General features: G+C 45.9%; 1 protein-coding gene across 1 annotated transcript in view; it reads left to right on the top strand.

Moving 5' to 3' along the window:
• The first annotated feature begins 288 nt into the window (after nt 1-288).
• The window catches only part of PGBD5 (piggyBac transposable element derived 5), a 68,416-nt gene continuing 56,001 nt past the window's right edge, over nt 289-12,703 (top strand). Inside the window, exons 1-2 of the mRNA XM_059835800.1 lie at nt 289-497; nt 609-724. Coding sequence (XP_059691783.1) covers nt 289-497; nt 609-724 — 325 coding nt within the window. The remainder of the gene's footprint in view (nt 498-608; nt 725-12,703) is intronic.

Genomic DNA, 12,703 nt, shown 5'->3' with positions numbered 1-12,703 from the left:
ACCTCCCGGGCGCGGACTGCCGCGGTAATTGGCTGGATGTGGTACTTGGAGATGTTGAGCTGGCTCCTTCCCCCCATGTCCCTGCACACACACAGGGGCGGGTGGTGCGGGCGGGAGCGGGAGGCAGGGCTCAGCCCCGGCGGCGGCGGCGGTGGGGCTCCCCGCACTCCCTGCCTGCCCGCCGCCGTGCCCGAGCCGCTCCTGCTGCTGGGCTGTTGCCTGCGGCCGCAGGACCCGGCCGAGCCGGGCGGAGGGGAGCGCGGGCGGCTGCTGGCGGCGGCCGAGATGATGGCGGAGGGCGGCGGCGGACCGGCGCGGAGGAAGGCGCTGTCGCTGCTGGAGGCGGCCCGCTCCCGCTACGAGAGCCTGCAGATCTCCGACGACGTCTTTGGGGAGTCGGGCCAGGACAGCAGCGGGAACCCCTTCTACAGCACCTCGGCTGACTCCCGCTCCGCCGCCTCTTCCCAGGACGAGGAGGACGACGAGGAGGACGAGGGGCGCGCGGAGGGGCCGGGTGCGCGGGGCAGGGCGGCCCGACGCCGCGCCCCCAGGGCGGCGGCCACCCCGGCGGAGCGGCGGCGGCAGCGGCAGGTCGGCAGCGGCGGCAGCGCCGTCCCGGGCGGCCCCGGCCCCGTGGAGGAGGAGGAGGAGGAGGAAGCGGAGAAGGGGGGCTGGACCCGCTCGCTGCGAGACGTCCCACCCCCTCGCTTCAAGGATGGCAGCGGTACGGCGGAGGGCGGGCTGCCGGGGCAGGGGGCGGCGGGGCCGGGCGTCTCCGGGCGGCCCCTGGGAGCAGGAGTGCCCGCGGGGGGTGCCCGGAGCGCGCCGCCGAGGCCTGGGTCGCGGCGCAGCCGTGCCCGGCGGCGCCAGGGCGGGAAGCCCTGCGGGCCCGGCTGCCGGCCTGGGCTGGTGCCCGGCCCCTGGGCTGGTGCCCGGCCCCTGGCCTCACGGGGGGACGGCAGGTGCCTCCTGCCCGGCGCCCTGCCGGGAACGGCCCTGCTGTCAGGCCGCTGGTGCCCGGGGCCGGGCGCGCTGGTGCGGGGAGAGCCTGGCCGAGGCAGTGAGCGGGAGGGCGAGGGGAGGCCGCGTGTGCTTAGTCACAGGCATCCCCTCCCCGGCGCTGTAGCGGTGCCAGCAGCTCCGGGGATCCCCGCGGGAAGCGGGCAGGCTTCCCCCGGAGCAGGGTATGCTGCGCAGGGCCCGTGTTTGGCTGTGCTCAGGTATGGCAGGTGGCTCCTCGTCCCTGCTTACAGGTGGGGAAAGCCGCGGATCTGGGCGATGGCGGGTGACCTGCTGTGTGCTGTGCAAAAGAGCTCTGGGACTGGGATTCCCTCTGTGCAGCCGTCCCTAACCTTAACCCTTCTTGCATGGCTTTTGGCCAGAGTGAATACCAAGAGAGTGGTGAACTGACATGTCATGACATACAGCAGCAGTGCAGAGCACTGAGATCTCCGTGGACTGTCTTGTGCAGCAAGTTGCACCACTGGTTTTCCTACAGAGCCGTTATAACTTACCTGTTCGCAGGCCTCAGCAACCAAGTTGACTATGTAGTAGCAAGGCTTTGCTAAAAAAGATTAATGGTTATGAAGAGCTGGGATGTGAAATAAAACATTTGTATCTCAGAACCGGATGTGATGATTGCTGTCATCCTCAGCTGAGCTGATGGCTTGCCCATCTTAACATTGCTTGTCTTCACTGGGCTTTTTCGTGTAGTGTTTAATTCCTTCATTTTGCTATGAAAAGGTAGACAGAGAGTGCTGCTAGACTTGGTGTAGTGTGCTGAAACTCGTGCAGTGGGACAGGTAGAAACCTACCTGAGGAAGCAGCTTGGGATGGGGGAGTAAGGTGGAGCTAGCACTGGAGCCCAGAGAAAGTTCTGTCATGCTTCTCACCAGGTGTGCAACTAGAAGTTGCATCTACCTCTAGAATTAGCTAGACACTGCAAAATATTTAAGTATCAAGCTGATGTGCTTCTTTAAAGAACTCTGCAAGTTTTATTGATTATTCTTATTCATAAGCATATTTAAGATGAGGTTCTGGACTATAGGCTTCATGGTGTGATGCTATTTCAGCATCAATTATCAATTTCTCTGCCTTTGCTGGCTTATTTCTTCATGTCATTACTTTATAACAATATCCTTTTTAATGTAGCCAGAACTGGGATTAGCGTTTTAATGCTGTTTTGGAAGAGAATTAAGTTGATGACCTATTAAATCAGGAATTCTTATTTCCTTTGAAATAAAGGAGTCTGATTTATGGTTGTCAGAAATAGATGCAGATGTCCCTTGAGGAAGGTGTATGGGTATTGCTATGAATATTTCCTCCTAGTAATAGATGGAGAAGAGGTTGTTGCTGCCTTTTCATTCTGTTGACCATGATGATGATAGATGCTGCATGCTGTTCATAGCATGGTGATTTGGTTTGACTGAAGTTCAGTTAGTGCTGTGCTTTGATATGTGTGAAACATGTACCATCCACCATATGGGTTTTTTGACTACTCAAATTCCAAGCATTGTATATAACTAAGCTCCTGTAACTGTAGTTTGTAGATCGGCTGGTTTTAGGCCATGCATATGTCATAATTGGAGTCACACTAAGCACGCTTTTACTGGCACCATTGTCACTTCATTGGACACCATTCTGACCCATGAGTTCGGATCCATACCTGCTGAGGTAAGTCTTCACTGAGGTGAAGACAGCTGTCCCTTGCAGTGACAGCACATCTTTCAGTCACTAATGGAGTACAAGCAAGAAATGCAGGGTCAGACACAGAGCACTAACAAAACTGTAGTCTCAGTTCAGGTATGTTGGATGTAAGAATCCTTTCTTTTTAGGTTCTGAGCTTAAAAGGAAGAGGTTTTCATGAGACTGAGATAAAACTTATCTTTGGTTAGCACCACAACTTCCAAGTGCAGCCTTTTGGTCAAATCTCAAGAGAAGAATCCTAGTGGCAAGTACTTGACATCATCTGATGCCAGAAAACAAATGTCCTTGTGGACTGAAGTCTCATGAGACTTCAGCTACATCAGTGCTGGATATAAATATTTGAATCAGACTAGGATCAAACCTAGTGCCAAGCTGTTTGGTTTGGGAGACTGCCCCTTTGTGAAAGGGAAAGCATGGAGGAGAAAAAGGTTTAAGTTAGTTAATGGGAATGAGCTAAAGCTCCCAAGAAAAAAAAATGAAAGGCTGCTTACAAAACTCTTGTGGCCTTTTTAACTAGAAGTAGAAAATGCTATCACTTCCTTTTCTCTTTTTTTCTTTTCTCTTTTTTTTTCAGTAAATTATGCAATACTGCCTTTCCTTCCCCAGCCTCACTATTAAACTGATGTCTTAAAGTATTGTATCCATCCCTAGAATTAGTCCTGAGCACAGACAGGCTAACTGATACTTCAACTCAAAAATATACTAGAGGCACAGATGTGCTGGGGGCTGCTGGCAGCGTTAGATGGTTCAGTATGTTCTCAATCTGCAGTCAGTCACTGCATGTGTGTGTGTGGTGACACCTGCCTTGCCTGTGTGTCAGGTTCTGACAAACTGGGAAAGGTCTGGATTGACTTCTGTGTCAGGAGACAAGTGACTGGATGGCATCACTGTGCAACACTGTGCTGCTTGTGTTCCTGACTTTTTTCTGCCCCTTTGTCAGAGATCTCCGGTTAGTGTTGTTTCTGTTCCATTTAATAAAAATAGTGGGTGCTTAGACTCCCTAGAGGGGAAAAAAAACCCCCATGAATAGCTTTAACTGACTTTCATTGTGGAAATCCAAGATAGTTGTTAACTTTAACACAGAGGTTAGAACAGATGGCTTGCTGGCACTTTGTGATATTTCCAGTTAAGCTACTCTGCAAAATCATTCTCTTTAGTTGCTGAGAAAAATCCCAACCATATTGTGGTGCCCTGATTGTTAAACTCATAACTAGTGGCATTGTGTAGTTCTGATGAAAATAGGTTGAGGAAACAAGGGAGCTCAAGTGCCTGTCACAAATATCAAAGCAGTAATGTGAGTTCTGAGGTACTGGGATATGAGTAGTGGACAGGTGGTCTTGGAGGCAGTTGCTGAAATGCCTTCCCTTCACAAAGAGCGCCTGGCTACAGCAGGCCTGTGGGTAGGTCAACACGTGTGTTTTAAAAGCATGGTGGCATCCATGATCAAATGTTGGATCCAGGCGTGTTTTGGCATCTTCCCTTCTCGTTCTCTCCAAACCTCGCTGTGAAGGGAAAGCAGAATTGATTTGTTGGGAAGTGAACCTACAAATAGATAGGCTCCTAGGAATGGAGGTCTGACCTCTGCCCAAAGAGTACTTCAATTCTGAAAGGAGGGATAGCTGGGGTTCCTCTGGCTTCCCTTCCTCTGAGGGCAGGGCAGAGCTAGTTGTGGAAGTGCAGAAAGAGTAAGAGAACAAATTGCTGCTGCTAGGCTAGGGAAAGCATAATTGAAATGAAGAGAGCGAGCAACTATTATTACTTTAGTGACAAGCTAGTAAGTTCCAGTAATTCAATGCAAACCCTTAATTTCTGGTCGCTCCTGCCTCAGTCTTAATTGGTGTGCTCTTCCTTCCTTCCTTCAAGGGTAGTGTGGCTCTGGGTGGTGCCTTTCCTTGTTAGCTCAGTAATCTGGCCAGGAAATGTTCCATAATACATAGAGGCACTATTGGTTCTGGTCTTTTTTTTGTGGAGGTTCTTAGAAGGTGCAAATATCCCGGTATTGCTGCAGCTTGACGTTCCTGAATTGGGGTAGCTGGCGTTCTGTTCCTAGGGTCCAATGCTTCCCTCTATCCATATAGTTCAGCGATCAGAAAATTGGACCTCAGATGTAAGAGTGCTTCCGATTGTTAGTGATAATGTTTTAGGGTGGCAGCAATAGCAGGGAAGTTTGAGCAAAAGTTAATGCTGAAGTCATAAAAATTACAGCCGATCGGTAATACTGTTTTCTTTGTTTTCTATGCCCTCCAAACTCTGTTCTTAAGCCTAGACCCGAGGACAAAATGTTAAGACCGTTCCTTGCTGAAAGAGCATAGCAGCTCCTCTTCAAGTTGCATTTAGAGAGTGTAACTATCTTTTTATGGATTTCCAGAGTATTTCTCTGAAACGCTAAATGTGCTGGAAGTTACCATCTTTGAAGAACATGCTGCAGTAGAACAGCATGCGCTGAGGGAGAAGTTGCATAGACCATGTCTAGCAATCAGGCTCTCCTTCTCACCTTGAAGAGGTTTAAATGAATATTTAAAGTAGTTTTTAGTATTTTTTTTTAATTATAATGTTCTTTTCCAGAAGAACCAGGTTATGGGAAACAGTCATTTATTCCATCATGGCTGCCACATCAGAGATGATCTCCTGCACAAGGGAGGGTGTGTTATGTTAGAGATGAAATGAGCATGCACGTTCCAGCTAAAGTTAAGGAAGCAAGGCACAACTTTAAATTCCAGGTTGTGACTGCCCTCACAGTAAAAAAGGCTTTTCAAATGTTTAATCACAAGTGTCTGTTTGCATGTCAGCTGATAAGGCTTCACTCTTGATTGGATTTTTTTCAGTAGTGTTGTTATTTTATGAATGCTAAATAAGCAAAATGAATTTAGTTCCTTCAAGCTAGTCTCCAGTGAACCATACAATACAATATATATCGATATAGCATGTAGATATTCATTTGACCTGTGTTCTAAATAGTTTTAGCAGAGCTAAACAATTCAGTTAAATAATCAAAAGAGAGGAAAGTGGTACAGGTAAGGGGAGAAAGGCTTGTAGCTGTTATTTGAATGGCTATAATCGTAACTGGGTGGAGAGTTGTGGAAAGACTTTGCAGGATGTAGGGGGAGATCCAATGCACATACTCTTCCCACAAGTGTGGAAAGGCAGATGGGAAGGCAGCATTCCAGCAGCAGGGAGCCTGGAAGAAGAGCTCTTGGGTCAGGCTGGGCCATAAAAGAGGGCCAGGTACATGCCACCATCTAACAGTGTCAAGTCCTGAATAGGATTTGAAGGCTTTAGTCTTATTAGATTGAGGTCAATACTTAAAAGATTCCAGAGGTGGAAGAAAAGCTATGAATGCTACTTAGTCGCTTATGGCAGATTCTGCTTCAGAAATATCTGGGCCAAATTCTCTGACTGTAAGTGGATAAGGTGCTGCTGATGTGACTTGTTCTTGCTTACTTTTAGCTGCTTTTGACTTGCATAACAGTGGAAAACACTGGAAAAAATTGCATATCTGTATAATCTGTTCTTGCATTCTAAGTAGAAATTACTTATAATGACAGCATCACAACACTTCTAGGAAGATATGATAAATACATCACAAAGATGTGCACTACTACTTCACAGAGCCTTTATACGATGACTTAAAGGTTTGAAGTTTTGCTAAATAAGTGAATTATGCAAAGGTTTAATATCACATCCGTCTTACGAAATCTAAATGTACTTTTCAGGTGGTTTTACTGGGTTTAGAGCACATTTTCCTGCTTCCATCATCACTGAAGTGAATTAAGTGCATGACATGACAGCCTTATTGAGTCTAAAATTTAGTGCAACTTGGCTATCCGTGTTCTCTTCCTTCCTTTGCCCATACCTCTGCTATTAAACTTGCATTTGGGGAATAACCTAGTGTTGATAACAGTTTTTTCCATGAAGTTTGTTCTATGCTTTTATACAGAGAACCAGTTTTGGTCAGTACTCGAGACGTGAAAGTCTAGAAGCACTGCAGATCCAGGTTTTCTCCATAGTCACCGTCTAGCCTTTTACAGAGAAAAAGCATATTTACTCCTGTATCTGTTACTGCATAAAATGAGTCTTTTCCCCTTGCAGGTATTGATGGGGTCATTTAAAAGAAGTAGATTAGTTCCCACAGCTACTCATGCCCTTTTGTCAATATCACAGAAACAGTACAGCAAACAATTTCCTTGTCTGCATACCTTTAAGTCAACATGGAGAAGAAATTAGCCTCTCTGAGTCTAATGAGGATGCTAATAGTGGAGTTGACTTGCTAATTCTGTAGAGACTGCTGGGTCACAGGAAGCTGTCCTGGATGCCATGGACTTAAAAGAAGCTGAAAATTTCTCTTAGGTGTTCTTGTTCATGTAGGTGTTTTGTTTCCCTCCCATGCTCAAGCTTCCAAAATTTTGGAGTAGATGGATTTAGCAGTTTGGAAATATAAGGTGCTTCCCAAAGGGAAGGTAATCGTGGATACAACTACACATCTTAACTAGAGGTCAGTGGAGTATAATCCCTAAAATACCTCATCATTCAGAATACTGCCAAAAATTGGGCATGTTATTAGAAAACAGAACAGATGGACTCAAAAGGAATGCATGGCTAAGACAAATGCATGAGAATACTAGCATTTGACGTCTCCCTTCCTTGTGGCAAGGCATCCTTTCTAGGAGCTTATCCAAGCTCCCACTTCATATTTCTTAAAGAACAGGATGTTAATCAGTCATTGGCTCTATCTGAAGATGAACAGACACATAACTGAGTGGATCTTTTAAACAAAGCCAGAGCTCCTTAATTTGAGGTACTGCAGGGAAATAGGCTTGGAAGGCTCCTTAGCTTATTTTGGCTCTGTGTAAATTACTCCTGGATTATCTCCTGATTTCTGTGAAGGCAACTGGTATTAATGGCACATGATAGAAAACATGCTTTTGATTCTTCTTTCTTGGACAGCATGAGGGATTCGTATGACCTGTATTGACAAACTGTATTTGCCATTAAGGACAAAGCATAAACTGAAGCAACTTCCATTCAGCAAGCAATACAAAGCTATAGCTGTGCAGTTGAAAACTGGGCAAACTGAAGTGTAGTCGATAAGGCACACTGTAAGGATGCAAGAATCGTGTCAGAGAGGGATACACAGGAGACACAGAAGCAAAGAATATTGTGTATGTCTGTATGGATGGGAGGAATTAGCTGTGTGTTGGACAGGAAGATTACTGGACTGAGATAAAAGATCAGTGAGCCCATCAGTGGGCACAAATGGAAGTGATATTTCTATTGAAGAAAAAGCAGCAAAAAGACTTAAAGCAGCTGCTGTTATAACTGTGATTAATCTCTGATTACATATGTCAGAGAGGTGGGTGTGTATGAAAGATTAAATTGGAGAAAAAAATGAGAATATCTTTCTTCAAGTTACTTAGACTTTCCACAACCGTGACTTTCCTATCCAGTGTGTATAGTCATGTCTGCTTTTTTTGTAAGGTAGACGCTGGCTAACTTCCCAGTGGGTAGCACTTGTAGGTGTGCAGTCTGGGGTCAGCGTGTAGCTGTGGGCATGTGGCTATTCCCATTGATGTTGTGGTGTTGTCTGCTGCTGGATACACCCTGCTGATACAGGGCTTCAGCAATGGTAATCTTGTCAGTTCATGCCCAGAAAAACTACTTCAAAGAGGTTATATGTATTGAAACTCATACATGTATGCACTTATGTGTATGGGTTATGGCATTTGGGATGGGGATCTAGTTTTACTTACTCTGCCCCAGTACAGGGAAAACAGTTCAACTGGACTGCAAGGCAAGAGGTGGCCAGCCTTCCCCAGAGGGCAGAGTGGTGGTTCGTAAACCTTTGCTTGCTGCAGTGGCCTAGCGAAAATGAACCACCTTTGGGAATCCCTCACCCCAAGCCAAGATGATCTTGAAAAATGTAAGATGCTTTTGCATCTGTCATGCTGGATATGTTGCATTATGCATACAAATACATATGTGGATATAAATTACTATTTAGCTTTTCAAAAGGCTTCTAGCTTGCTGGACTGTATTCCTGAATGGGATCACTAAATGACAAGACCTCCTTAAACTGAAGACTTTTTTCCTTGTTGCTTGGCCATAACAGTTATTCCTTACTTATAAACTTGTCCTGTGACATAGTTATTGGTTGGTTTGAGGTGAAGTAAAAGACAACATCTGAAGGTTTATATTTGTAAGATCTGCATTAATTCCCTCTTGTCATTGGCTTTGAGATTAAGCAGTAAGACTTGGAGTGCCTTTGAGTGATCTGTAGCTACTCTCATGGTGCTTACATTGCTGCAAATAGTCTCAGCCCTTTCTTTTAAGGGTAAGGAAAGGAGGCGGCTTTAAGCGTATCACAAATCTTCCCCATTGGGAAAAGAGTGATGGGTTTTGGAGTAAACGACATCCTGCTCTTTCCACTTGACGGGGTTGTACTTGATAAATAAGGAATGACCCTCTCAAAAAAGGCTTTTCTTCATCTGCTTCTGTACTACTGGGTAATGACTCACACTTAAACTGACATCAGAGATGGTCTAAACCAGCTTGTCAGACCTCTACAGCAGCCCTCTGTCACTGTGCCCCATGGGGCCTGGGGGCTCCCTGGGGGCTGGGCGTTATGGGGGCCTGTCAGCCAGGGCCTGTCCCGCTGCCCCGGCCGTGAGCAGGGCAGCCGAGGGCACTGGGGCAGCTCCAGCTCTGGGCATTGGGCACCTCCATGGGGACAGGCCAAGGCCAGATTGGGATGTGGGCCTGGCTCAGCAGAGCCCATGGCTGGGCAGGGCTACAGGGAGCAAAAGCCATGACTTTCCATAGTGTCCTTTCAACAAAAAAGGTGTTGAGAAGGGATTTGGCACTGCTTGTTTGGGCCATTCTTCCAGACCGCTTCCCACTTGCTCTGGGCTCTCCTTTCCCTGTTCCTACAGCTCAGGCTGTTGGTAGCCAGCCCTCCCCTCAGCCGTGGAGAGCCCGGCTGCTTCCACAGAGCGACTGGGGGATAGCGCTGTCTTCTCATTACCTTTCTATTTCATAACTGCCCTGCAAGTCCCTTTTGGTGCAAATTACCTTTGCTGTTTATTTCTTGTGTATGAAACAAGGTACCAGCTTGTGTTGGTTTTGGTGCCTGGAGAGGTTGTGCGTGGTTAGGCACTACCTGAGCCTTGCAGAGGCCCGCCATGGTTGCTGCGTTCCCAGTCAGTCAGATTTATCTCCTCATTCCCTGTAATGAATCAGAGGCAACTTCTTGAGGCAGGAGCCATCTCTGCATTATTAGCTCTGAGTTTTGCACTCTGCTTTGCATTACACTATATCTGTTGCAACAAACACCTTCTTGCAGAGGTTAAAATATATGTGAGAGAGAAGCAGGCAGATGCAGAAACATCTGACTGAATAAATACAATCTAGACCCCATCAGGTATTCTCACTAAAATTGTCATTACTGCAAATGTCTGTTTCTGCCTCCATTTGAATTTGATACGGTCTGGCCCAGTATCTCCAAAAATGCATTGCATAAAGATTTGGCAAAAGCTTAAATGTTCTGATGGAAAAATTTTTTTTATTTGATTGGAATTTGAAACTGTCTTGCGGAACAGAGGTGGACTTACTTAATTTGTTTATTAAACTTTTAGATAACATGAAGTTGGGAGGGACTCCATGTGCACTGGAGGACAGACTGAGAATTTGCAAGGTTCTTGACAACCTGAAATAGCCCAGGGGGGAAAAAGGGGCACGGTACAAGAGAGAAATGCTTCGTGTGAAGGCAGCAGTGACTAACAGCAGAAGTGGAAAATGGAGGGGAAGGGGAAGAACTGTTTAGGTGAAAAAGGAACTGGAGGTCGAAGCTGAACACCAGACAAATGTGACTCAGTGTCATGGTGTTGTGAAAAGGCAAATATCCTCTCTAGATATTTAAACAGAAGAGTGTACAAGACTTGCAATGAGACTGGCTTTCCATTTAGGAGAGGTAGTCTGGATCTCCAACCCAGGTGAGAAGCAAATAGTTGAATGTGAAGAGAAAGGACTGAGAAGCAGAAAATCTACCAACTGCACCACCTTTCAGTATTCTGTTTTCAAGCTAAGCAGCCATATGGATAACTAAAGGCTACTGTAGGATAGGTAACTATCTGACTTCTTGCTCTGGAAACGGAATATAAGGAATAACAGGTGTAAATTGAATTGATGGGATAATTAAATCAGACATGATCAAACTCTCAGGGCAGTGCTGCAGAAGTAATGAGGTGAGTCACTGGAGACCTAAGAACAAGTGTTGCTAGCCTGTTGTAATAGACTGACACCCAGTATGTGTGCTGAACGGGGATAGAGGCCTGGACTAAAGGACTTCCTGAGGTCCCTTCCAGAGCTCTTCTCTGGTTTAGATTGGTTAAGATAAATGCAAACACTAGGGAAGCTGCTCAGTAGCAAGTTGTATGTTGGAGGGCTGGGCAAAAGAGTTGCCACTTGCATTTCCTGCCTCAGCTTTGGGAGCAGGGAGAAAGCTGTATAGCTTGTAGGAAGGAGCTGTGTGCTCGCAGAAAGCCTCCTGATCCGTTAATGTGAAACTCCCTCCTTCCCTTCACCCCAGTATAGTGGCCCAGACACACTTGACTGTTACTTAAGTATTGTTCTCACCCTCACTTCTATGGTAATGAGTTGTGCGTCCGTGAATCTTGTGTCTCTACACAAATGACTAACTGTGAACTTCCTCTGCGTATTAAAAACAGTAGTCTTGTTATGCCAGGGATGCCTGATACAGTACTACCCAAATACTTGTGAGACTAGCAATACTGCACTTTGGAGGCATTTAGTTGCTGCATCATCCGGTGAAGCCTGGGTTTGTACTTGCCTTCGTCCATGACTCTTGTGAGGTGTGAAGAGCCTCCTTGCAACTGAATGCCAACACAAACTGCTGTAGACCATGAGGATGGGTATGTGGAAGAAGACAGGCACAGGTCTGGAATAGGCCCAGCTGAGTCATAGTCCAGACATCTGCAGTAACTGATGACCACGTAACAGATGTCTTGGCAAGAAAGGACAACTGAATGTCTACTCCATGTTTCTCCAGTTCATGGACTGGGTATCAGAAGGTTGTTTCTTCACTACTTTGTGAGCATTGCAAAATTCTTTAATCTTGCAAAGAGTACTATTGGCACTTAGGTCTTCTCTTTTCCTGATATTTGCCTCAAGTATATTGAAGAGTTTTGCTTCCTTTCCCCCCCCGCCCAGGCTAAAAATGAGAAAGTAACTGGTTTCTTCACAATCTTCCCTTGCAAGAATACACCCCTACTTCTAGTAGTAGTTCTCTATCTTTCCCAGCTTAGGATCAACTTTTTAGTGGCAAATTGCACAGAGTTCCAAGTAAGGTCTTACAGTTCCTGTTCAAAGGTACTAATATATCACTATCTCCACTGAAGATAATGAAAAACCTGCCTAATGCTACCTAGAAAGCCACTGTTTTAGAAGTCAGTTGTGCATCACTTTTCTGCAACATAAGAGACTTGTCTCTGATTTAAGCAGATAATTAGAGAAAAAACTCTCATTATTGGTCTGTAAGTGTATGACTTTGCTCTTTTTTTCTGTTGCATATACTCCTTTTCAGATTTATTTTGGCCAACAAATCCAGCTACTGTCTAGTAGGATGATCAACCCAGCATTGCCCGTTAGTGGCTTGATCATACACTCTGTTCTAGTTCAATGTTCTAGCGCTAAATGAAACAATCTCTTTCCAGAAATTGCCTAACTTCATCCAGACAACTCCTCTCTCAGTCAAGGATCTGGGTAAAGAGGAGGCATTAATACTCTTACTCATCCCTGTTACTGCCAGTTAACAAGTACCTAGCTAGAAACAGAACAGATAAATTTGACTATCCTGTAAGTAATATCTTAGAAGCTTACCCACTAAAAATGATTCTAAGGTGACCTATCTATGATACAAATGCTCTGCATTTATCTTGGTGTCCTTGATTAGTCTTCCCTCCAAATCTATTCAGTCTTTGAGGAG

The sequence above is a fragment of the Gavia stellata genome, chromosome 2 (assembly GCF_030936135.1).
Source record: "Gavia stellata isolate bGavSte3 chromosome 2, bGavSte3.hap2, whole genome shotgun sequence".
Classification (NCBI taxonomy): domain Eukaryota; kingdom Metazoa; phylum Chordata; class Aves; order Gaviiformes; family Gaviidae; genus Gavia; species Gavia stellata.
The sequence above is the reverse complement of the archived record's forward strand: the minus strand, read 5'-3'. Positions and strand labels throughout refer to the sequence as shown.